The 24553-nt window shown below is 42.5% G+C and overlaps 2 protein-coding genes across 5 annotated transcripts in view; one reads left to right on the forward strand and one right to left on the reverse strand.

Annotated features, from left to right (window-relative positions):
• The first annotated feature begins 853 nt into the window (after nucleotides 1-853).
• AGMAT (agmatinase) lies at nucleotides 854-16966 on the forward strand. The gene is made up of 7 exons (XM_001377483.5): nucleotides 854-1397; nucleotides 8542-8744; nucleotides 10395-10443; nucleotides 13415-13610; nucleotides 14679-14858; nucleotides 15922-16006; nucleotides 16678-16966. The coding sequence occupies exons 1-7, from the start codon at nucleotides 994-996 to the stop codon at nucleotides 16749-16751; spliced, it is 1191 nt and encodes a 396-aa protein (XP_001377520.2). The 5' UTR covers nucleotides 854-993; the 3' UTR covers nucleotides 16752-16966.
• Nucleotides 16967-17525: 559 nt separating this feature from the next.
• Nucleotides 17526-24553, reverse strand: part of DNAJC16 (DnaJ heat shock protein family (Hsp40) member C16) — a 36844-nt gene continuing 29816 nt past the window's right edge. For all 4 annotated transcript variants that reach the window (XM_007491672.3, XM_007491671.3, XM_016422175.2 and 1 more), the window contains 4 exons: nucleotides 24404-24484; nucleotides 24024-24119; nucleotides 21479-21649; nucleotides 17526-20953 (listed from right to left, as the gene is read on the reverse strand). In XM_007491672.3, coding sequence (XP_007491734.1) covers nucleotides 20554-20953; nucleotides 21479-21649; nucleotides 24024-24119; nucleotides 24404-24484 — 748 coding nt within the window. In that variant the 3' untranslated portion in view covers nucleotides 17526-20553. The remainder of the gene's footprint in view (nucleotides 20954-21478; nucleotides 21650-24023; nucleotides 24120-24403; nucleotides 24485-24553) is intronic.

Here is a 24553-nt window from a genome sequence, read left to right on the forward strand (position 1 = left end):
CAACATTGGTGGTGCAGTGGATAGGGCGCTGGGTTTGGAGTCATGAAGCCCTGAGTTTAAATCTGGTCTTAGATACTTACTAGCTATGTGACCCTGAGTAAGTCATTTCACCTCTGTCTGCCTTAGTTTCCTCATGTGTAAAATGGGGTTTATTGTATGGATTAAATGAGAAAATAGATATAAAATGCTTAGGATGGTGCCTGGCTAGGAGCTATATAATAGCTAATAGATGCTATATAAATTCTTATTCCCTACTTCCCTCCCGGTTCCCCTTTGGCAGTCTGATAAAACCTGGGGAGCCCTTTCCCTAGGGACAGCTAGGTGAGTGTTGGTCCTCGAGACAGGAGGACCAGAGTTCATACTTCTTAGCTGTGTGACTCTGGGCAAATCACTTAACCCCGTTTGCCTCAGTTTCCTCATCTGTAAAACAAGCTGGAGAAGAAAATGGCCAACCACTCCAGTATTTTTTGCCAAGAAAACTCCAAATGGGGTCACAAAGAATCCAACAGGAACAACAACAAAAGGGACTCTTTCTCAGTATAATTGAAAAAACAAAACAAAAATAAAAAACAATTTATAACTAAAGAAAATGCCAAATAAGGCCGTAATTTTTTCTCCATCCAAGTTCATACTCCCAACCCATAAAATTTATCCACTGGTTAAGACCGCATGTGCTAGAGAAATTTGAACCACTGTTATTGTGTCTGTACTGGAAACGGGCCAGAGGAACAAGCAACTGTGTTACTCACTCTCAGACTCAGCTTTGCTTCTAAAGGCGCTGGGGGGGAGAGGGGGGGAGAGCGGAGGGAATGAATGAATCTTTCTGTTAGCTTTGGAATCCCCTCCCCGGCTACCTTTGAACCAAAGTTGGCCCAGAAGGTCCTCTCTGTTCCTCTGCCCTTTGAGCCAGGGCTAAGTTACTGATCAATCCACTTTGCTGCTGCAGAGGAAAGCCCAAAGGCCAGGAGGGATTTCACCAGCCCCCTGGGCAGCATGGAGCGGCTATTTTCCTGCCAGGGCAGCAAACTGCTCCAAACCAGTTTGTGGAAGGATGGACTCCATGTGGGGACTTCTTCAGGACTCAGGATGCTACGCTGGTCAAGAGCTGGCCAAAGGCCTTTGACCAGGATCTCTCCAGCGCTCCCTTGGGCCCATGCTGGTTGCTCGGCTGGCTCTGCCACCTGGCTTTCCAAGGGGCATCTCCGATGGGCAGACATCCCACGCCGCTGGGCCTCAGGTGCCACATTCAACGTGCCTCCTAGCTCTGAGTTTGTAGCCCGGTCAGTGGGGGTCTGCACCATGATGAGACTGCCCTTACAGAGCTCCCCTGAAGGGCTCGATGCAGCATTTGTGGGAGTTCCTCTAGATATTGGCACCTCCAACCGACCGGGGACAAGGTAAGCATCCCCGACAGGTGACAGAGTGCCCAGCGCCCACCAGACACAGTTAGAGACCTGGCTTCTAAGCCAGCTCTCAAACGTATGCAATTATGTGACTTTGGCCAAGGTCTTTCACCTTCTGAGCCTCAGTTTCCTCATTTGTAAAATGAGCAGTAATGATCCACTGCTTCCCTCACCAGGACTATTATAAATGACTAAATGAAAAATTATTTATTAACTGTTTACTAAACTTGGGACAGTGGAGGGGCCCCTGGAGTCAGGAAGACCCTGTATCAAATACCCCCTCAGATGCAGAGTAGTTGTGTGACTGGGGTCAATCACTTAATCCCCATGGGTCCAGTTTCGGGGATAATAATTGCACTTACTTCCAGGGCTGTTTTGAATTTCAAATGAATTAACAAATGGATAGTGATTTGCAAATCAATGTAAATGTTAGCTACTGTTTATATAGTACACCTTGCATATAGAATCAATTATATAGGAATTTCTATTGTGCAGATGATACATATAATATCTCTTATAGTAGAGTATTTTTATAGTTCACATGTTACATATAGTATCAATTAAGTAGTATAATATTTAGTACAAATTATATATGTCTCATATAGTATAATATTTATATAGTAAACATAGCATATGGTATCAATTATATAGCAGGGTATTAATATAGTGCACTCCATATATAGTATTTATTATATAGTAGAGTATTTCTAGAGTGCAGATGTTATTTATAATATCTATTTTATAGTATAATATTTCTAGAGTGCAGATGTTATATATGATATTTATCTTAGAGTATTCTAGAGTACAGATGTTACTTATTATATCTATCTCAGAGTAGAGTATTCTAGAGTGCAGATGTTACTTATATCTATCTCAGAGTAGAGTATTCTAGAATGCAGATGTACTTATATCTATCTTAGAGTATTCTAGAGTACAGATGTTATTTATATCTATCTCAGAGTAGAATATTCTAGAGAGCAGATGCTACTTATATCTATCTCAGAGTAGAGTATTCTAGAGTGCAGATGTACTTATATCTATCTTAGAGTATTCTAGAGTGCAGATTTTATTTATATCTATCTTAAAGTAGAATATTCTAGAGTGCAGATGCTACTTATATCTATCTTAGAGCAGAGTATTCTAGAGTGCAGATGTTATTTATATCTATCTCAGAGTAGAGTATTCTAGAGTGCAGATGTTATTTATATCTATCTCAGAGTATAATATTCTAGAGAGCAGATGTTACTTATATCTATCTCAGAGTAGAGTATTCTAGAGTGCAGATGTTATTTATATCTATCTTAGAGTATTCTAGAGTGCAGATGTTATTTATATCTGTTAAAGTATAATATTCTAGAGAGCAGATGTTACTTATATCTATCTCAGAGTAGAGTATTCTAGAGTGCAGATGTTATTTATATCTATCTTAGAGTATTCTAGAGTGCAGATGTTATTTATATCTATGTTAAAGTAGCATATTCTAGAGTGCAGATGGTACTTATATCTATCTCAGAGTAGAGTATTCTAGAGTGCATATGTTACCTTATAATATCTATCTTAGAGTATTCTAGAGTGCAGATGTTATCTCAGAGTAGAATATTCTAGAGTGCAGATGTTACTTATATCTATCTCAGAGTATAATATTCTAGAGTGCAGATGTTACTTATATCTATCTCAGAGTATTTTAGAGTGCAGATGTTATTTATATCTATCTCAGAGTATTCTAGAGTGCAGATGTTACCTTATAATATCTATCTTAGAGAATTCTAGAGTGCAGATGTTACTTATATCTATCTCAGAGTAGAGTATTCTAGAGTGCAGATGTTATTTATAACTATCTCAGAGTAGAGTATTTTAGAGTGCAGATGTTACTTATATCTATCTTAGAGTATTCTAGAGTGCAGATGTTATTTATATCTATCTTAAAGTAGAATATTCTAGAGTGAAGATGTTACTTATATCTATCCTAGAGTAGAGTATTCTAGAGTGCAGATGTTATTTATATCTATCTCAGAGTAGAGTATTCTAGAGTGCAGATGTTACCTTATAATATCTATCTTAGAGTATTCTAGAGTGCAGATGTTATATCTATCTCAGAGTAGAGTATTCTAGAGTGCAGATGTTATTTATATCTATCTCAGAGTAGAGTATTCTAGAATGCAGATGTACTTATATCTATCTTAGAGTATTCTAGAGTACAGATGTTATTTATATCTATCTCAGAGTAGAATATTCTAGAGAGCAGATGCTACTTATATCTATCTCAGAGTAGAGTATTCTAGAGTACAGATGTACTTATATCTATCTTAGAGTATTCTAGAGTGCAGATTTTATTTATATCTATCTTAAAGTAGAATATTCTAGAGTGCAGATGTTACTTATATCTATCTTAGAGTATTTTAGAGTGCAGATGTTATTTATATCTATCTCAGAGTAGAGTATTCTAGAGTGCAGATGTTACTTATATCTATCTCAGAGTAGAGTATTTTAGAGTGCAGATGTACTTATATCTATCTCAGAGTAGAGTATTCTAGAGTGCAGATGTTATTTATATCTATCTTAAAGTAGAATATTCTAGAGTGCAGATGTTACTTAATATATTTATCTCAGAGTAGAGTATTCTAGAGTGCAGTTGATACATATAATATCTATCTTAGAGTATTCTAGAGTGCAGATGATACATATAATATCTATCTTATAGTATAGTATTTTTATAGTTCACATGTAACATAGATATCAATTATATAGTATACTATTTATATAGTACACATAGCATATAGTATCAATTATATAGCACAGTATTAATATTGTGTACCTCATATATAGTTTCAATTACATAGTAGAGTATTTATAGAGTACAGATATTACATATAATATCTATCTTATGGTATTTTTATAGTTCACATATTATATATAGTATCAATTATAGAGTATTTATGTAGTCTATGTTATATATAATATCTCATATAGTATATAGTATGATATTTATAGAGTGCAATAGCATATAGTATCAGTTATAAAGCAAAGTATTTATATAGTACATATCACATATAGCATCAATTGTATAGTATTTCTATAGTATACATAATATAGCATATAGAACAATGTTTTCATAGTGCACATTACATATAGTATCAGTCACATAGTATGGTATTTATATAGTAATATATTACATAGTATAATATTTATATATTACACATATTACATAATATTTATAGGTTTGCAAAGCATTATCTATTTGTTAGCTTGTATGATCTGTGAATCTTGAAATTTCTCAGACTTGTGAATGTTAAAAAAATTCCTCATTGGGGAATTTTTTATTGGGACAATTCCCTATTGGGACTATTCCCCATTTTAAACAGTGAAGCTACTTAGATGTAAAATGTGAGAACTCTACTTAGAGCAGAAATGTGAAGACCTCTACTCCACCTGTACTTAAGACTGCTTTAGGGGAGAAAACTCCTTGCTGAACAATGAAAAATACTTAAACCCATACTTAAACCATGCCTAGTTTTAGAATTAATACAAAGGGGTGCTAAGTACCTATAAAGGTCAGGCAACTTGTGAACTTACAAGGAGCAAAGAGGAAAAAACTTACTCAGAGATTCTAGCCTACTCAGGTGTGGATTACTAAAAGCATTAGTCTACTCAGGTGTGAATTCAGAATGGGCTGTCCTTTGGAAAACGTCTACTGTGATTGGTAGATGGAAGAACTTAGGGGAGGTGACATAGGAGAAAACCACCTATATAAGAAAAGAACAGGGGGATATATAGAGTCTCTTGAGAGACAGGCTCTAAGGAGGTTGTTGAGAGAAGGACAATCTCTAAGGAGGTCTCTCAAGGGAAGCTGACTCTGGCTGGAACTCCCTCTGGGGAGACTCTGTCCCCCTGAATCCTCGCTTGAACAGATCTTATGGTGAGTGATTAAGGACTGACTGGTCTTTTCTTTTAGGGTTTAGGCCTGAGTTGGCCAGGGCTGCCTGGGTGGGCCTATTCTTTTCTCATTTATTTCCTTTCTCTCTCTCTCTCTCTCTCTCTCTCTCTCTCTCTCTCTCTCTCTCTCTCTCTCTCTCTCTCTCTCTCTCTCTCTCTCTTTGATTCCTCATTGTATTATTAATTAAATTCTCTATAAAACCCAGTTGACTTGGGTATATTCATAATTGGGAATATTTCCCTGTGTGAGATTTAAAATGGTTGAGGTCTTAAACTGTAGTGATTAAAATAGTGGAAGATATAAATTGTGATAGATATAAGAGAGGGTGAGTAAATTTGACCGCAGAAATATGTTTCACTACATTGTCTTGGGTTTTAAAATCAAATATAAGGTGGTCGCCAGGGAAATATTCCCAATTATTCAAATACCCAAGTCAATTGGGTTTTATAGAGAATTTAATTAACAATACAATGAGTAATCAAAGAAAGAGAGAGTAAGAAAGGAATACGTATGAAGGGCCTCAAAGCAAATATGGCCTAGACCTGAGTCTTAAAAGAGAAATCAGTCAGTTTTTTATAACTCACCATAAGATCTGTCTAAGTAAGGATTTCTAATGACACCAGGCCAGCAGTATCTCAGCTGCTTTCACCAGCTCCCTCCTCCATCTGAATGTTTCAGAATCAGTCTCCTCAGAATGAGTCTCTCCAATCTGAATGTTTCAGAATCACTTTTCAGCTCTTCCCTGACCTCTTATTTTTAAGGGCAAAATCTCCTGTGTCACCTCCCCTAAGTCCTTACATCTACCAATCACAGTAGACGTTTTTCTAAAGGACTGCCCATTCTTAGTCCACACCTAAGAAGGTGTGGATTTTTGAGTAATTCACACCAGGAAAGCTCTGAGTAAGTTTTCCAGTTCTTTGTTCCTTATAAATTCACAAGTTGCTTGACCTTTATAGGTACTTAGCTTAAGAAAAGTATGGGTTTAAGTACTTTTCATTGTTCAGAAAAGAGTTTACAACTTTATCTTCCCCTAGGGCAGACCCAAGTAGGTAAAGTAGAATTCTCACATTCCTGCTTTAAGTAGAGTTCACTGCCCAAATGGGGAATGGTTTTAATCCAATCTTATAAAGTAGGGTCTGGGAAATTTTAAGGTTTACAATCCCCCCTGATGATCACTGGGAGACTAGTCTTCCCATTGATCATTTAACATAATAATTTTGTAGTTCTAAATGCACTTCTAACTATAGATATACACAATATTCAATTTTCTAAGAGAAATTAGAATACTGATTTTGTTGGTGGCTAGAGCTATGGTTGACTATCCATTGAGTCACCAGGAGCCCCACAATCTGCTCTGGAGAAAGGAGGGGCAAATCACAGGAACTTGATGTACTGAAACTGCCCCCCCCCTCCCCATGAGCTGGGAGATGCCCACCCAGCTCACATTACGAGGGCTAAGGCCAGAAACATTGCGGTACCCCAGACTCTGTGAAAGCCCGGCCTCTTTCATGAATCTGATGAAAGGAATGAGCTAGGAGGATCATGCCTAGGCATTAGGGGTGAGATGAACCTGGAGCAAAGTCTATTAAATACCAGAATTCTCTTTGACTTTATCAAAACAGATCTATGACTAACATTAGACTTAAGGCCTTGTATTTCTGGAGGAATAAAATTGACAAAGTTCTTTGAGGGGGTTGCCTTTATATTTCTGCTAAAAGTTCTTATTTTTAAATAACTAAAAAGACTATACTTTGTTGTTGCTTCTTTTTTAAATTATTCTTTAAAATAAAATAAATTAAATTAAAATTTTTTAACTAAAAAATTTTAAATGAAAATGTTTTACTCTGACTTCTTTCTTAGAATCAATACTATGTATTGGTTCCAAGGCAGAAGAGTGATAAGGGCTAGGCAATGGGGGTTAAGTGACTTGCCCAGGGTCACACAGTGTAAGGGTTAGACTAAATTTATAAGTGTGGTCACCAGAAATTATTAATCAAGTCAGAATGACTTTATAGCAATTTGTTTATAAAATAGAGGAAAAGAATGAAAGTAAGGAAATGAGAGAGAGAGTAGATATTTACTCCAGCCTGGTCTGAACCAGGCAGGGCTTCAGAGGCCCCAGCAAAGGGGGCCCAGAGGTAAATTAAACAAGGAAAGACAAGGGGCCTCTCCAGAGGCTAGTGACTCCAGAAAAGGCAGGAAAGGGACTGGGAGTCAACCTTTTTCACTCACCCACGTGGTAGTTGTAAGAGAAAATAGAAGAGCTATCTGAGGTCCCCAAGTAGGAGCTCCTTCAAGGTCAAGTTCCAAGGTGAAAGAGCTGGTCACAGGAAGTTCTTACCACTTTTAAAGACTCTTCCTTTCATCACTTCCTGTGCCTTCCTTCCACTTTACATGGACCAATTGCAGCTATAGCCCCTGGGTAGTCGGTGGTTTTTGATTTGCCACTCACTAAAGCAATAGCACACGTGGGCCACAGACCACCCCATACTTAAGGATAAGTGGGGTGTGTACACTTTTGGTGATTAAATCTAAAAATGGGCAGGGGAGAGTTAATCCCATCTTCACAACAGCCAGGAAGGCTCTGAGATCATGTTTGAACTCAGGCTCATCTGCCTCTAAACCTGGTTCTCAATTCACTGATCCAATCATTGCTGTTAAAAAAAAATATATACTTCTTGCACAAATGGTTCATTGAGCAAAAAAGGGGCGTAGAAGACAGGCCATTGAGCCTTACTTCAGGTAGATCTGAGTTCAAATTTGAATGAAGACACTAGCTCTGTGATCCTGGGCAAGTCACTTTCCCTTTGCCTGCCACAGTTTCCTCAACTGTAAAATGGGGATGATAACCTACCTTCTATGGTTGTTGTAAGGATCAAATGAGAGAATGATTGTAAAGTGCCTGGCACATAGTAGGCACTAAAAATATTATTATATATAAATATAAAATATAATAAAATAAATATTTATTTACAAATATTATTATAGAATAAATAAAATAAAATAAAAATATAAAAATATAATTATATAAAATATATTATAATTAACAATAGGAATTCTTCTAGATCTGGAGACGAGGGTTCTTCCAAATGACATCTGGTAGGACTCCCTGAGGAGGCTCTCTGCACCATTGGTGAGGTGGTGACAGGGCCACCCTCCCCTTTTGCAGGGAATGAATTCATCAGGATGTTCCTCATCTCCCAGGTTTGGACCTCGCCGCATCCGGGAGGAATCTGTGTTGCTGAGGACAGTGAACCCAAGCACAGGCGCTCTCCCTTTCCAGTCCCTCTTGGTGGCTGACATTGGCGATGTGGATGTCAACCTCTACAACCTTCAGGACAGCTGCCAGTTAATTCGAGAAGCCTATCAGAAAATTGTGGCAGCAAACTGTATTCCTCTTACCTTGGGTGAGGGACCCAAGTGATGACGCGGGAAAGTTCTCTCCATGGCCTGCCATCAGCAGTTTGTTTTCATATCAGGAGGCAGATAGGTAGCACTGGAAGTCCTGAATTCAAATTTGGGCTCAGACACCTGCTAGCTGTGTGACCCTGGACCAGTCATGTCACCTCTGCTAGTCTCCTTTCCCTCAGTCCTAAAACAGTGATCAGATACCTTCCAGGGTTAGTGTGAGAATCCAGTGAGATTATATCTGGAAAGCGCTTAGTGCTGGGTAAATACTTGCTATTATCATTAGCTAATTTTCTTATGATAGGTTTGAACTTAGCTGCTGGTCCAGGGCAAGTGTAGATTGCTGTTTCCTTCACTGTCCAGACACAGTGATGGCCCACATTTGCAGACCTTGCAGTTGGTGGGAAAAATACAAATTTTTTGAGTTATTGGTTTACATATTTTTTAAAGTTTTCCATAATTTTACAATTCATATTATTGCCCTCCCTTCTTCCCTCCCCACTTCTGGAGTTGACAAACAATTCAATCTGGGTTAATACAAGCATCTATTAAGTTCCTGTTATGTGCCAAGCACTGTGCTAAGTGCTTTAAAAACGGTTTCTCATTTTGCCTTCCCAACAAACCTGAGAGGTAGATGTTATTTTTTTACTGTTGAGGAAGCTGAGCCAAGCAAAGGTTAAGTCACTTGCTTATAGTCACACAGCTAAGTGTCTAAGGCTTGATCCAAACTCAGGTGGTGGTGTCCTCGCTAAGTTGGGCACCAAGATGGGGGCCCTCCAGGAGTAATCAGAATTGGGCTTGAGTGAGAGTGCCAAAGGAGAAAGGAAGGGAGGGAGGGAGGAAGGGAGGAAGAAAGGAGGAAGGAAGGAAGGAAGGAAGGAAGGAAGGAAGGAAGGAAGGAAGGAAGGAAGGAAGGAAGGAAGGAAGGAAGGAAGGAAGGAAGGAGGGAAGGAAAGAAAAAAGAAGGAAGAAAGAAAAAAGGAAGGAAGGAAGGAAAGAAGGATGGAAAGAAGGAAAAAAGGAAAGAAGGAAGAAAGGAAGGAAGGAAGAAAGGAAAGAAGGAAGAAAGGAAGGGAGTGAGGGAGGGAGAGAGCAGGTTAAGAAGAAAGGAAAGGAGGAAGGAAGGAAAGAAGGAAAGAAAGGTGGGAGGAAGGAAGGTAGAAAGAAAAGAAGAAAAAAGATTTAATTCATCATCCTACCTGAGTACTCCCTGTGGAGAGGGTAACAAAATAAAAAGAAACTCACAAGTTGGTCATGTTTTTCATGATTTGGGTTTGAGCCAGTGTGAAGCTTACAAAAGGCAGCTACTACAAAGCTGCTGATTGGCATGAGGCAATGGGAGAGAACTCCATGCCTATGTCAGCTTCACATTTTAAAATTTCTTTGAGCGTGGTTTGGTGGGTGACTCAGTTTCTCTAATGTCTTTTAAGTGAGTTTTCCAAAAGGGGCTCCTGCCCTTCCTCAGGCCTTGTCACCACATCACAGGGCCCTCTCTTACTCTAGCTCTGGCTCCAGTTCTTCTATCTTACTGGAAAGGGCTCTACGTGAAGTGCATTTTGACTTGTTCTCTGTAGGCACTGAGGAGAGTCCATCACTCCTCTCTGGCACTCGAAAGGAGGGTGATTTTGCTTCTTTCTCTTCCATTCCAGGAGGAGACCACACCATCACATACCCTATACTGCAGGCGTTGGCAGAAAAGTGAGTCCCAGCAGATCTCAAGTTAATATTTTTGAAATCCAAGCATGGTTTGCCTTAGATCATTGTTTGGGGGTGGCGAATATTAGGAGGTCGGCAAGCAAAGCAGTTGGGCTGGTGGTGTGGGTTTAGGATGAATGAAGGTCTGCCAGGCACGAGTCAGTCTTCTTTTTTTTTACATTATTTTATTTGGTCATTTCCAAACATTATTCATTGGAGACAAAGATCATTCTTCCCCCCCCCCCCCCCCCCATAGCCAACATGCGATTCCTCTGGATATCACATGTATTCTTGATTCGAACCCATTTCCTTGTTGTTGGTATTTGTATTAGGGTGTTCATTTAGAGTCTCTCCTCAGTCATATCCCCTCAACCCCTGTAGTCAAGCAGTTGCTTTTCCTCGGTGTTTTTACTCCCAGTTTGTCCTCTGCTTGTGGATAGTGTTTTTTCTCCTAGATCCCTGCAGATTGTTTAGGATCACTGCATTGCCACTAATGGAGAAGTCCATTACCTTTGATTGTACCATAGTGTATCAGTCTCTGTGTACAATGTTCTCCTGGTTCTGCTCCTTTCTCTCTGCATCACTTCCTGGAGGTTGTTCCAGTCTCCATGGAATTCCTCCACTTTATTATTCCTTTTAACACAATAGTATTCCATCACCAATGTATACCACAATTTGTTCAGCCGTTCTCCAATTGAAGGGCATCCCCTCATTTTCCAATTTTTGGCCACCACAAAGAGCACAGCTATGAATATTCTTGTACATGTCTTTTTCCTTATTATCTCTTTGGGGTACAAACCCAGCAGTGCTATGGCTGGATCAAAGGGCAGACAGTCTTTTATCGCCCTTTGGGCATAGCTCCAAATTGCCCTCCAGAATGGTTGGATCAGTTCACAGCTCCACCAGTAATGCATTAATGTCCCCACTTTGCCACATCCCCTCCAGCATTCATTACTTCCCTAGCTGTCATGTTAGCCAATCTGCTAGGTGTGAGGTGATACCTCTGAGTTGTTTTGATTTGCATCTCTCTGATTATAAGAGATTTAGAACACTTTTTCATGTGCTTATTAATAGTTTTGATTTCTTTATCTGAAAGCTGCCTATTCATGTCCCTTGCCCATTTATCAATTGGAGAATGGCTTAATTTTTTGTACAATTGATTTAGCTCTTTGTAAATTTGAGTAATTAAACCTTTGTCAGAGGTTTTTGTTATGAAGATTGTTTCCCAATTTGTTGCTTCCCTTCTGATTTTAGTTACATTGGTTTTGTTTGTACAAAAACTTTTTAATTTGATGTAGTCAAAATTATTTATTTTACATTTTGTGACTCTTGAGTCAGAGTCTTCTGCATCTCCGGAGCACATTGACCCTCTGGGGCCCTCCTCCATCTTGTCCTGGCTGGTATGCTGTGCAGTTTAGACTTTCCTTTGGTCTTTCAAAGTCTGCTCTGCAGTGAAATATCCTCTCTAGGTCATAGTGGGCTTTATTTGGTTTGGTTTTAGCAGACAATGACAAAGGAATGACTGAGAAGGTTTAGATAAGGGTGAGCTTGGAGGCAGGGGCTATTTTCTACCCCAAAGGTCCCCAGACAACGGACTTGTTCTCTCATGAGACAAGCTGACCAGAGAAATGCTCCATTGTATGCTGGATGGAGAATAGAGAACAAAAGGGACCATGTGGGTTCGGTCTGCATTTGGTGAGGTGTAGTCCTGTGGTGTGCCTATAGCTATCACCAAGATGGCACGGTGTGATGGAAAGGCTGGATTAGGGGCAGGAGACTTGGGTTCAAATCCTGCTGTCTCTTACTACCTATGTATCCTTCAATGAGTCATGACCTTTGAGGGCCTCCCATTTTCTCTCTAAATTCAAGGGCCCCTTTCACTTCTAAATCCCCTTCCAAATAGCTCTGAAAATACAGTCCAAATAAAAATGGAAATCCTAGGTGGCAATCAAGGTTTCCAGACTCACTTCTCCAAGCTTGCTGCTGCCCCCAACTGTAGGATTTGATCCTTTGTGATTAAGGTTTGGGGCCCACAGGCTACTTGAGCTCAGTTCAAGAAAGCCAAACCAGTCTCAGACTCTTTAGATGTGAATAGGACTACCTGCTTCCTCCTGAGAGAGATTGAGATTCTTCTGCCTGGGTGTTGAAGGCTACCTCCAATCTGCCGCCATGTTTGTTTTTTCTAGCCAATATCATACTACTTCATTGCTTCCATATACTCTCCAAGGAGAAGAGCATTGATCTCCTATGCATTGGGGGTATTTACGCTATTTTGTGCTTCTGTTGTTCTTTATGCCTCTTCTTAAAAAAAATCCATACTTTCCATCTTAAAATCAGTTCAGTTTTTTGGTTTCGAGGCAGAAGAGCAGTAAGGGCTGGGCAATAAGGGTTAAATGACTTGCCCAAGGTCACAGTTAGGAAGTGTCTGAGGTCAGATTTGGACTTCCTATATCTGGATCTCAATCCACTTCCTGAGCCACCTAGCTGCTCTCTCTTATTCATTCTTTTTAGCTCAATTCAAAATGCCACCTTCTCAAGGAAGCCTTCTCTGATCCACCCTAGTTAATGGATCATGAGATTAAGAGACGGAAAGTCCTTGAAGGACATTTAATGGAGGTGTCAGACTCGGGTGTGGAACCCACCACATCCCTGTGTTGGACAACTTGAAGGTGTTCATCATGCATTGCTTGTATCAAAGGTTATCTGTGTGTCACATTCTTCTACTAGACTATAAGCTCCATGAGGGCAAGGACAACATTCCTTTTTTTTTTTAATTTTTAATTTTTTTAATTTTTTTTTTTGGTTACAATAATCACTTTATTTCCCTCCCTCCCCTCCACCCACCCTTCGACGCGCAATTTCATTGAAGGACAACATTCTGGTCTAAGCCATCCTTCACCCCCTAGCAGATGCCCATTGAGTTGGCCTTCCAAAGAAAGCCGACTCCCCTCTCCGGTCGCTCTGTCGTCCCTAGGCACGGTCCTGTTGGGCTGCTACACGTCGATGCCCACACGGATACCGCTGACAAAGCCCTGGGGGAGAAGCTCTACCACGGGACCCCCTTCCGCCGCTGTGTAGAAGAAGGCCTCCTGGACTGTAAGCGGGTGGTGCAGATCGGCATCCGGGGCCCGTCCATGACCCTGAACCCCTACAAATACAGCCGAGACCAGGTGACTGAGTGACCACGAAGTCCTTCTTCCCTTTCCTGATCTCTCCCTGACAAGGATGCACAATGGAAGCTGGGGGCTCGCTTGCTGGTGTTTGCCAGAAAGGAGACCGATGCGGATGCTGGCCGGCGGGATGGGGACACATGTGGGAAGGAGGGCATTGGGGGAATGGTACCAAGAGTACTGCTGGCTGTTCTTAGCAAAGAGCCAAGGGGTGTCTGGTGGGGAAACGCGGGGCCCAAGCCCAGAAAGCACACTTCCTTCTCTGTGACAAGAAGGGAACCCTAGTAGGAATCATTCTGGGGAAGCTTTTAAAGTCCAGACATGACGGGGCTTTGTACCTCCTGCCACACTAAGCTCATGAGCCCCGCTCATGACCCCCTTTCCTGGTACCTGGCTGCTGGGTTGTGTCTCACCGGAAAGGATGTTTCTCAAAAGGCAGAAGGAGATGAAGAGCCGGCCTGGAAGGCAGGAGGCCCTGGGCTCAAGCCCCCTCCTTCCGCAGGCTGACTGTGGGACTAGCCCAGGCCACTGGGCTTTGCAGCGTCCCCATTAATTCTCTAAATGTGGCAAAGCAGATGCTGCTCTGGGCTGATGGAGGGCTTTTCTAAACCAATGAATTCGCAGGTTTGGTCTAGGATGCGTTCAAACACTCCCACCTACTCAGGAATTCTTGGCCCGGGGGTCCACTGGTGCCCAAGAAGGCCGTGGATAGATTAGATCTTTATTTCACAAATCTGCAATCGAAACGGGGCATCTTCTCCAGTTCGGAAGGTGGCACGGGCCCTCTGGAGTGTGTGGCCTTCTGGATGGCTAGAGGGGTCCATGAACCCTTGACTTGGTAGTTTTTTTTGGGGGGGGGTGAAGCTGTATCCCTGGCACCTTGGTATACAGCTGGTATTTAATAAATGCTTAAGGAATGAATAATAAAAAAAGGAATGTGAGGAAGGAGAGGGGCCGGCGTTGTCTTTGGATGCCGTGAGGGATGTTCGGTCAGTTTATCACGAGTGGTTTTTGAGTGAGGACACAAGGGAGGAGTCTAACCCAGGGACCCTTAACTTTACCTCCTAGGGCTTCCGTGTCGTCCTTGCTGAAGACTGCTGGCTAAAGTCCCTGGTTCCACTGATGGGGGAAGTGAGGCAGCAGATGGGAGACAAACCCATTTACATCAGCTTTGATATTGATGCCTTGGATCCAGCCTATGCCCCAGGGACAGGAACTCCTGAAATTGCGGGACTCACACCAAGTCAAGTAAGGAGGCTCTGAAAGAATCTGTGCCTGAATTTTTGGCTTAAGTGGAAAGCTGTAGACCCACTGGGCTTTCAGTCTATGGATGGGGACCTGAGTTCAAATTCTGCCTCAATTACTATAGTTATTTGCAACCATGGGCAACTATCTCTTTGAGCCCATTTCCTTCCTTTTAAAAACAAAACAAAAAACAACCCTTTCCTTTTGTCTCAGAATTGATGCTAAGGCAGAAAATAAGGGCTAGGCAATTGGGGTTACAGGACTCACCGGGGTCACATAGACAAGGAACTGTCTGAGGCCAGACACTTTGCCACCTAGTGGTCCCTTTTCCAGACTTTCTTCAGTTCCCTTCATGCACTCTGCTCAAAACTGTTTTGCTAGGGGTTTCCCACCTCCATGCCTTTGCAGAGGCGATTGCTGTTTCTGGAATACTTTTCTTCCACTCCTCTGCTTTGCTTCCTTCAGAGCATAGTCTGGGTGTCTGGCCATCCCCTTTGCAGATTTCCTCAGGGGTCCCTCGGTCACTTTCTGACTGCATTTCAGTTAGCAGCCAAGGCACACGGCAAACCTCGGAGCCCTGGAAGGCCACAAGCTTCCCGAGGTCCGGGGCGTTGAGTAGACCCTGAATTATGTTGGAGAATCAATCGTTCCAGTTCAGGATCCTTTGATCTCCAACACCGGGTGGGTGGTTTTGGGGATTTTTTCTGACTTTAGGTTCGTTTGTGTGTCTGGTAGAAGGTGTAGAGGGGACCCTAAAAGTCCTAGCATGGGGGAGAGGGGGGCCCAGCGGGCAGCTGGGTGGCTCAGTGGCTAGAGAGCCAGGCCTGGAGACAGGAGGTCCTGGCTTTAAATCTGGCCTCAGACACTTCCTAGCTGTGTGACCCTGGGCAAGTCACTTGACCCCCATGGCCTATCCCTCACTCTTCTGCCTTGGAGCCAATACACAGTATTGATGCGAATGTGGGAGGGAAGGGTTGAAAGTCATTGCTTGAGGTTCACAGTGGGAGCGATGCTGACGGGTTCCATTCCTGCTTCTTTAGCTAACGTGACAACTTACCTTACTTAGGCCTTAGAGATCGTCCGGGGATGTCAAGGCCTGAACGTGGTGGGCTGCGACCTCGTGGAAGTCGCCCCAGCGTATGACCCTTCCGGTGAGTCAAGGGGCCGGAGCTGGGCCACAAGTGCTGGTGTGGCCGCTCTCTAGGGATGCAGGAAGCACATTTCTAATGGAGAGGCGAGGCGGCTGCTGGGATTCTGCTCCTTGCCAACACAAGCTAATTAACCCTAACAAAACCCCAGGGAGAGCCGAGTATTATTAGCTTTTCTCGCCATCTTCTGAAGCAAGGGAGGCCAGCCGGCTCTCAGAGAACATTCAGGCCAGAAAGGCCTAGAGGGCCTTGTGCAAGTCTGTCTTAGAATCAGGATGAAGAGTCTGTTCCAAGGCAGAAGAGTGGTGAGGGCGATGGGGTGGTCACATGCTCAGGGTCAAAGGATAGGAAGCGCCTGAGGCCACACTTGAACCCAAGACTTCCCAGCTCTAGGCCTGGCTCTCTCCATGAGCCACCTAGTTTCCCCCAATGACATGCTACAGGATTCTCATGAATTTTCCTTTCATCGTTTTTCTTCTTTTTCTGGACAAATGAAAGAAGGGGCTAAATGCAGAGTGTTGGGAAGATGGATGTCCAGTGGCTAAGGAAGGATGGAGAGTGGGAAAAACTCCTGTCTGGGCATGCGGTCCCCACGCCCGGGCTAGAGCTCTGGTAAGAGGCTCCTTCGGGTGGTAGCTGCTTAGCAAACTCTCGTGGGCCGTCTTCCTTTTCAGGAAACACAGCTCTCCTGGCAGCCAACCTGCTCTTTGAGATGCTCTGCGTTCTCCCCAAAGTGAAGACTGCCTGAACTTTCCGGGCCTCGGGGCTCCTCCAAGGGAAATCCCACGACAAGGGTGGACAAGAAGACGTTACAAGCAAGCAGCCTAACCAGAGCACCCCCAGGATAAATAACACACTGAACAAGGTTTTTGCCAAGCCAAATAATGTTTTTTTTTGTTAAATATGTCTAAGGTGTGTGACTTCCAGAAATGGAAAAATAAAATTATCATCAATATAAAGTAATTCTTTTCCAAGGACATTTACCATTAAAAAAATGGGGGGGGGGGGAGCATGAATCTAAGTCATTTAGTGGATTGAGAGCCAGGCTTGAAGATAGGGTCCTGGGTTCAAATCTTGCCTCAGACACTTCTCAGTTGGGTGACCCTGGGCAAGTCATTCAACCCCTATTGCCTAGTCCTTACTGCTCCTCTGCCATGGAACCAATACACAGTATTGGTTCTAAGACAGAAAATAAAGGTTAAACAAATTTTAAAAATAACATTGTTTTTGTGGTATGGGTACAAAACAATGTGAAAGGAGCAGAAAGGTGGACTTGGCCAATGATTCTTCCTACCATCTGGAAAAATAATCAACCAACTGCAAAAAAGAAGCTCCCCCCAACCAATCAGGAATTCTGACTGCCCACAGTATTCTAGGAGATAGATCAATATTGACGATGCTGACACCTGATCCTGACACGTGGGGCCAGGTGACAGTCGCACCCTCACATTCACGGCCACTTTACCACAGCGACCGTGATCTGGGCGGCCATTGTTACAATCCAAGAGCAAAGCCACCATCGTCACACATTAAAATAGTTTATTTCAGTTTCCAGTCTGTAAGTTTTAAAACAAAAATAACATCAACATCAATGCCCATTCACAATACAAAAAACAAACATAAAAAAGACAATTTGCTAAATAAGTTATTTGTTGCTAAAAGTATCAAAAGTGCAAAACGTTCACCTTCTTTTCAGACCTCTTTCCCATGTACGATCACCCCCTCTTACAGACTTGGGTTGAACTGAGAGCCTGCTGGCCTGCCCACACCTGTGCGATGCTGCTGCCTGGAGCACGGTCAGCCAGCTCTCAAGGAAGAATACATCGGGGTTTGGCTGTCAGCTACAGTTCCCTTTTTGCAAAGATGCTTTGTTTTAGTTTCTAAGAATTTTTAAATAAATAAAAAGATGAGAAAAAAAAGAAAAAGGATCTCTGTGTGTACCCCGTCCCTAATTCTGACACCCTGGAGTCGGATGCTTTTTGGCTGTGGCAGAGGTGGAAGAGTCCAGACGGCATCAGAGAGGGGAGGTGATGAGGCAGAGGCCGCCGCCGCCACGAGACACTTTCTCCCAGGCAGGTGGGAGCAGCAGCGGCAACGGGGAGATTCCATGAAGTTTCACGATGACGTGGGAACTGGGGTCAGGCTATTATTGCTCCAACGAGATGGGCAGCTCTGATGCTCTACGTGGGCGGTAGAAATTGGCATTTCCTTTTGAAATGAAGCAATGTTCTGCACAGACTCATTTTGGCTCCGTTGTCCTATCTGTATCGTTCTCAGTCGTGAATGTACTGACACACAGCGTCCTCATCGAGGAGGAAGAAAGAACTCAACTTGGTAAGTTGCTTCTTACCAACTCGGTCATATGTCAACTCAAACAAGAAAGCTGGTTTGAATGAACAGTTCATCCTCTCTGCAGGCGTCTCCAAAATAAGGGCAAACGGTATCAGTGGAATCTCCTCTTTGGAGTAAAGGCTTAGATTATTGAGGGGTTTGGTTTGAAAAGAGAAAAGTAGAATCCGTTCTGTACAAAAGGAATCACAAAACCATAACCATAGAATGGTAGGACCGTTCTGACAGATCTTAGACCACAGAGCATCGAGCTGGGAGGGGCCTCAAAAATCACTTGCCAGGCCTCTACTTCAACATTTTTCTTTTAACTTGATAAAAACCCCTCTCCCCCAACGGGCCTTCCCCAGTAGGGCTCCGGTGCAAACACAGTTGGCTTCATGTTAGCAGGAGGGGGGCTGAAAGTCCAACCGGTCCCTGGGCTTGCGTTGTTTACACAAGGCGAAGTGCAAAAAAAGAAGCAGCAAGTTTAGAAGGAGGTTTTTGGTTTTCAGAACCTAAGGTAAGGAAGCCCATGCGAACAGACATCAAAAACAAAAACCCAGGCTTGCACTAGAAATCCAGGTGAATGAGCAAGCTGGTCATCCTGTGTGCCAGGCCAGGAATCCTGAACAAGGCTGAGCACTGCTTTAGCAGAGTCCAAATGCTGACTCACTGTTTCCAGTGTTCTAGTTCTGAATCGGGTGACAGGGTCCAAGAAATAGGCTGCCAGGTTACCCAAGCATTTTTTAGAAGACTAAGGAGGCAGTAAAGCCTGGTACAGTCCCCCCCACCCACCCCCCCCGATAATATTCAAAGAATCTTGGTTTAAATCTTTCACCACTTTGCTCCTGTAGGCACTCATGATGTAACTACTTCTGGGTTATTTTGCAACCAAATGATTTAGCCTAAAGCAATTGTAATTCATAAAAATCCACATCATTTTCTTACGAGTTCTGTTCCTGTTTTCTGCCTCTGGCTTTAGAAATGAGTAGCTTCTGTGGACATTTTAGAAAGCAGTCAGTCCTTTGCCTCCACTGGCAGCTCTGTCCTTGGAGAAGGTCAGCTCCAAAGGGCTGGCACTGTCTCATCTGGAGCCAACAGTGAGCTGAAACAGCTGGTGATTTCAGTTTGACCCTGAAGCTGCTGAGGGTGATTGTAAGTTAATCTGGAAAACAGCTGAGATAACCCATCAGAAGAGGCCAAGGTTATAAACCAAGCATGTCTAAATGAATCACTACAACCAGAGACGTCTGTCCGTCCCATTGGGGACAGCACGATGGGGGAACAGAATTCAAAAAAACAAAATGACTGACAAACATTAATTTCTTAGATATAAAGAGATGTCTGTTGTACTAAAGCTTGAAAAGATTCCTTCGGCCTGGCTTGCTAGAAGGCAGCAGTGCTTGACCTGGGTTCTCTGTATCTACTGGCTCATGGCAGCTTGTCCCCCTGTCTGAGAACACAACCAAAGATTATGGCTCCTAATTAAAGAGAGTGCCCTAAGACTGACTGAGACAGAAAGGCATCTGAAAACAACAGACACTGCAATGGCTCAAAGTGGTCGCAGTGCTCCCTCGGTGTCCGTCCTCGCCTTGGCTAGGGGCTGAGCAGGTGAGGCTTGTCCATACGCAGAGGCCACGACGACCACAAGAACAGGGAACTGAACATTCTCAGACACTTTTGTTCTTCCCTTCCCCTGGAAAGAAAAATAAATGCACGTGCAGGGCCCCTGCTCACGCAGAGGGTCACAGCCAGCTAAAGGGGGATGCCCCCAAATGCCCTCCTGGCCACCCCCACCCCAGGATTATTGCAGGTGCCAAGGCAGGAGAGGGATGAGGAACAGGAGGGGAGTGCCTCTGCCCACAAGCTTCATAAGGTTCAGTCCTCTCCAAGTCTCAGGGTCTCTCCAGGGAAGAGCCACGACACAGTGTGGGAGGGTGGTGAGGACACAAGAGGAAGAGGGGGTCTGCTTCAAATAGTGCAGCATCCAAATAAGGAAAAAAACCCCAAACAAATATTTTGGTACAGAGAATTCAACTTGTGGTATATTTCACTCCTAGGTTAGAGCAAGACAAAGGGAAGATTCTCCTAGCCACCATCCTAGAAGAGTATCTAAAACCTACTGTCTGTCTGTTGTGATGGTCTGATTCCTGGGAAGGACTGGTCATAGGTTATCTTCTTACAAAGTCCAGAGGGTCTGAATCAATTTTAAAAAAATCTTCTCAGTCTAGTTCAGGCCACGATGGGATATAGAATCTCTGTAAAGATCCTTCCAAAAGGCGTTCCATCCATAAGGACAACTTGCTTAATTTGCCTTTGATGGGTTTGGATCCAGGATTACAGAAAGGTTTCCCTCGAGTCTCACCCAAATGGAGGGAAGAGTCAAGGTCACTACATGGACCTATGGTTTCCTCCTCATCTACTGTTTTCTGTGGCTTGAAGAGGCAAAAATATTTCTTGTGTCCATTCAAAGCCAGGACGTAGCCAGTGTAGTCACGCTCCAGGAAGTGCTTATCATACTGATTGGGGATGGGAGCAGCATCCTGGGCAAACTCTAATAGATATTCTAACCATTCTCGGTGTTTATCAAGACTCAGGAAGGAGAAGTGAAGGCAGCTGCTCCTGTGGGAAGAACAGCACCAGATTAGCCAGAATCTGGTCAGACTCACCTGTGGACAAATCCTTTCCCATTCTGGGGTTGGGGCAGAGAACAGGCTAAAGAAAGGAGCTCAGAGGACCCTGACCCAGGTTGGCCCACCCACAGCAAACCTATCCTTGGGCGATTTTCACCCATCACTTCACAAGAAACTAAGAGTGGAGCTTCTTCTGAAGGGCCCAGAAAGTTGGAATCTTTTCAATCTCTTGCTTCAACCAAAGCAAAAGAACCAAGGCCAAGGCTATAAGCAAACACTCTTTCTTCTATCTCTGATTGTACCTGTGGATCTTGGGGACACATAAGTGGGATTCTTTTACATTTTGCATTGCATTCTAAATCCAGGCTTTGAATTTGTGTCTGGCTTGGATTACCCCAAAGCCTCCCAAGACAAAGGGCTTAAAAAGGGGGAACAGTCTAATAAAAAGACCCTTATTCCAGTGTGAGCTCAGAGGTCTCTCTACCTGCTTTTTGCCACTTGCTTCAAAGCTTACCCTGTGAATGTGTATACTTCCAAAGCAAATTTCTGAAGCAGGCTGGTCTTGGTGGAGTTAGATAGAATAAGGACGACATTCATGTGGCCTGGCCTCAGCCGGACTAGGTTACTCATGTATGTGACATCTGTTAGCTCAGTCACTTCCACAAAACCCTTCTTGGGAATCTTGCTGTGGAGAAATACCGAAAAGTAAAAAGGTGGGCAGAAGAGGCATGGCTAATGCTCCAATGATTCAGGGATCTCACATGCCAGGGAATGAGTACTCCCTTACATGACAGATGTACATTACAAACCTTCCAAAATTTAACAGACTTTGGGGGTATAGTACCCACCAAAAAATCACCTGCTGGTTGAGTTGGCCTCAAGCTCTGAAATGAGCTAATCAGGCTCTAGGACAAAAGACAGAGTCCCTCACTGGACCTCTATTACTTTAATGACTTTAACGTAGTCCTCTAACATCTGATGGTGTTGTAGAGTGACCATCAGAAGCCAAAGGATTTCAGTAAAAACTCATGGTACCAAAGGTCTACAGTAGCAAGATAAATAATGAAACAAAATGGGAACGAAGGAAGGACAAACATTTAAAAGACCTCAAATTATATCACAAGGCAATCGTTGTAAAAACTACTTGGTACCACTAAAAAAAATAGTAAAACTGACTGGGTGAGGAAAGTTATTAAACAATGAACTCAATGGGGGCAGCTAGGTGCAGAGACAGGTCTAGAAATAGGAGGTCCTGGTTATAAATGTGGCCTCAGACTAGCTGTGTGACCCTGGGCAAGTCACTTTCACCCCCATTACCTAGCCCTTATTGCTTTTCTGCCTTAGAACTGATACACAGCATTGATTCTAAGGTAGAAGGTAAAAGTTAAAAAAAATTGACCTCAATATTTGATAAACCCTAACCATAAATTACCTGGGGAACAGCTCTCTATTCAATAAGAAATGCTGGGAAAACTGGAAAGCAATCTGGCAGGAATTAGGTTTAGACCAACCTTTTTATATCATGTGTGGCAATAAATTAAAAAAAATGGATATGTAAATTGGTGATTAAAGGTCATACCATAAAAACAATCAGAAAAGAGCCAAATGAAGTGCCTTTCAAAGCTATAGGTAGGTAGTGAATTTTAACCAAACAAAGGGGTAAAGCTGGCTACAAAAGATAAGACAGGTAATTGTGATTGCAAGGATTTTAAAAGTTTTTGCACAAACAAAATTAAAGCTAGAATGAGAATAGCAACAAGGGAAGCAATCCACTAGGGGGAAAACCCTTTTGTATTTCTTATAAAGTTCTGATATACAAGATTTATAGGCAATTAACAAAAAGATATGACTAAAGCTACTTCCCAAGGGAAAAAGTAGTAAAAGGATACGAACAATTTTCAAAAGAAGGGGAGCATATTATAACCACATGGAAGAATACTGCAAATTATTAATAATAATAGAAAGGTGAATGAAAACAACTCTGGTTTCATATCCTGTCCAACAAAGTGGCAAAGTTGACAAAAAATGGGAATAATCAATGTTGGAAGAGTTGTGGGAAGATAGGCACACATTACTGCATTGTTGGTGAAGCTATGAAGCAGTTTAACTATTTGGGAAAGCAGTTTGGAATTATGAAATAAAGGGACTAAAATGTCCATACATTTTGACCCAGAGGTCCCACTGATAGGTATAAACCCCAAAGAGGTTAACAATTTTTAAAAGGGGTTTCATATATTCTAAAATACTGAAAGTTGAAATACATATATTATAACATACTTATAGGCTGAAAATAAAGCAGGATGCCCATTGGTTGAGGAATGGCTAAACAAGCCATAGATGGGAATGTAAAGTATGGGAAAGCTTCCATGAACTGATGCAAAACAAAGGAAACAAAACCAGGAAAACAACATATACAACCACAAATACAGTATAAATGAAGTGAAAAACAACAGCAAAACAATCAAAACCAAATACTACAAAACTACAAAACAAAATCTACAAGCTTGATCCCAGAGCAGATATAAGAGAAAGCACCTCAGCCCCTTTTTGGTTAGAACCAAGGAGTGACAAGGGTAAATCATGGTCTACCATGTCAGACATTAAATGTTTTGTAAGCTGTTTTTCCTCTATTTTTTTGTTTTACAGGACAGTTCTCTGGGAAGGGAATTGTGATATACTGGGAAATAATATAAAAACAAAATATAGCAATAAGATTTGTTCAAAAGAAACTAACAAAAACAGGGGTGAATGCTAGTTAATTAGCCAGCAATTCTTTCAAGTAAGCATGACTTGCATGTATTGGATTATGCATACATTTATATACATTTATGTGTGTGTGTGTGTGTACACAATGCATTGCTTTAGTTGAACTCTAAGCAATTTAAGACATGAAGCTGCAGGAGCTGGGAGATCCCTACACTAGTAAAACCAAATGGGTCTGGATCCTGTCAATCCCTAAGATGGGAAGATTTTTCAAAGCTGCCAAGAAAGTGCTTTATCAATCTTAAAGCGCTACACCGATGGGGGCTTATCACTATGAATGATTTTCTTTATGCAACCTGTTGTTTTCTTTGCTGAAGCAGGTTTCAGTTTTCTCAGTCTTCTCACTGACTTCTTTCTCAGGAGGACGCGACTCTCGCTCTTCATTGGAATCACTGAACAAATGAAAGAAAAGGGGTTTTATTTTTTTAATTTAAGCCCTTAATTACTGGCTAACAACTCTAAGATAGAAGGGCAAGGGCTAGGCATTGAGTGACGTGCCCAGGGTCACACAGCTAGGAAGTGTCTTAAGACCAGATTTGAACCCCTCCAAACTGCAGCTCTGGCCCTCTCTCCATTGTGTCACCTAGATGACCTAGGGAAAGTGTTCTGAAAGGAAGTAAGGGATTCATTGTTGAAACACTTTGAAGGCAGGGCCAACAAACATTCAAGTACTTGCCTGAAAGCCTGAACAATGACTGTTCCAAAAAGAATGAATAGAGCGGAGAAGATCAGGGATAGAAGGGGCATCATTTCCCGCCTAAAACAAGATGGACAGAAACAAGATAGACAAGATACAGTCAGGCAGATCTTACTGGGCTTCTGTAAT

The sequence above is a fragment of the Monodelphis domestica genome, chromosome 4, assembly GCF_027887165.1.
Source record: "Monodelphis domestica isolate mMonDom1 chromosome 4, mMonDom1.pri, whole genome shotgun sequence".
NCBI lineage: Eukaryota > Metazoa > Chordata > Mammalia > Didelphimorphia > Didelphidae > Monodelphis > Monodelphis domestica.

Bases quoted from the DNA above. Each gene is read 5' to 3' on its own strand.
- AGMAT (XM_001377483.5), top strand. From the start codon at position 994: ATGGAGCGGCTATTTTCCTGCCAGGGCAGCAAACTGCTCCAAACCAGT. The intron at 8,745-10,394 runs GTGAGGGACCCA...CTTCCATTCCAG, and splicing joins CTGTATTCCTCTTACCTTGG to GAGGAGACCACACCATCACA. The intron at 10,444-13,414 runs GTGAGTCCCAGC...TGTCGTCCCTAG, and splicing joins CTGCAGGCGTTGGCAGAAAA to GCACGGTCCTGTTGGGCTGC.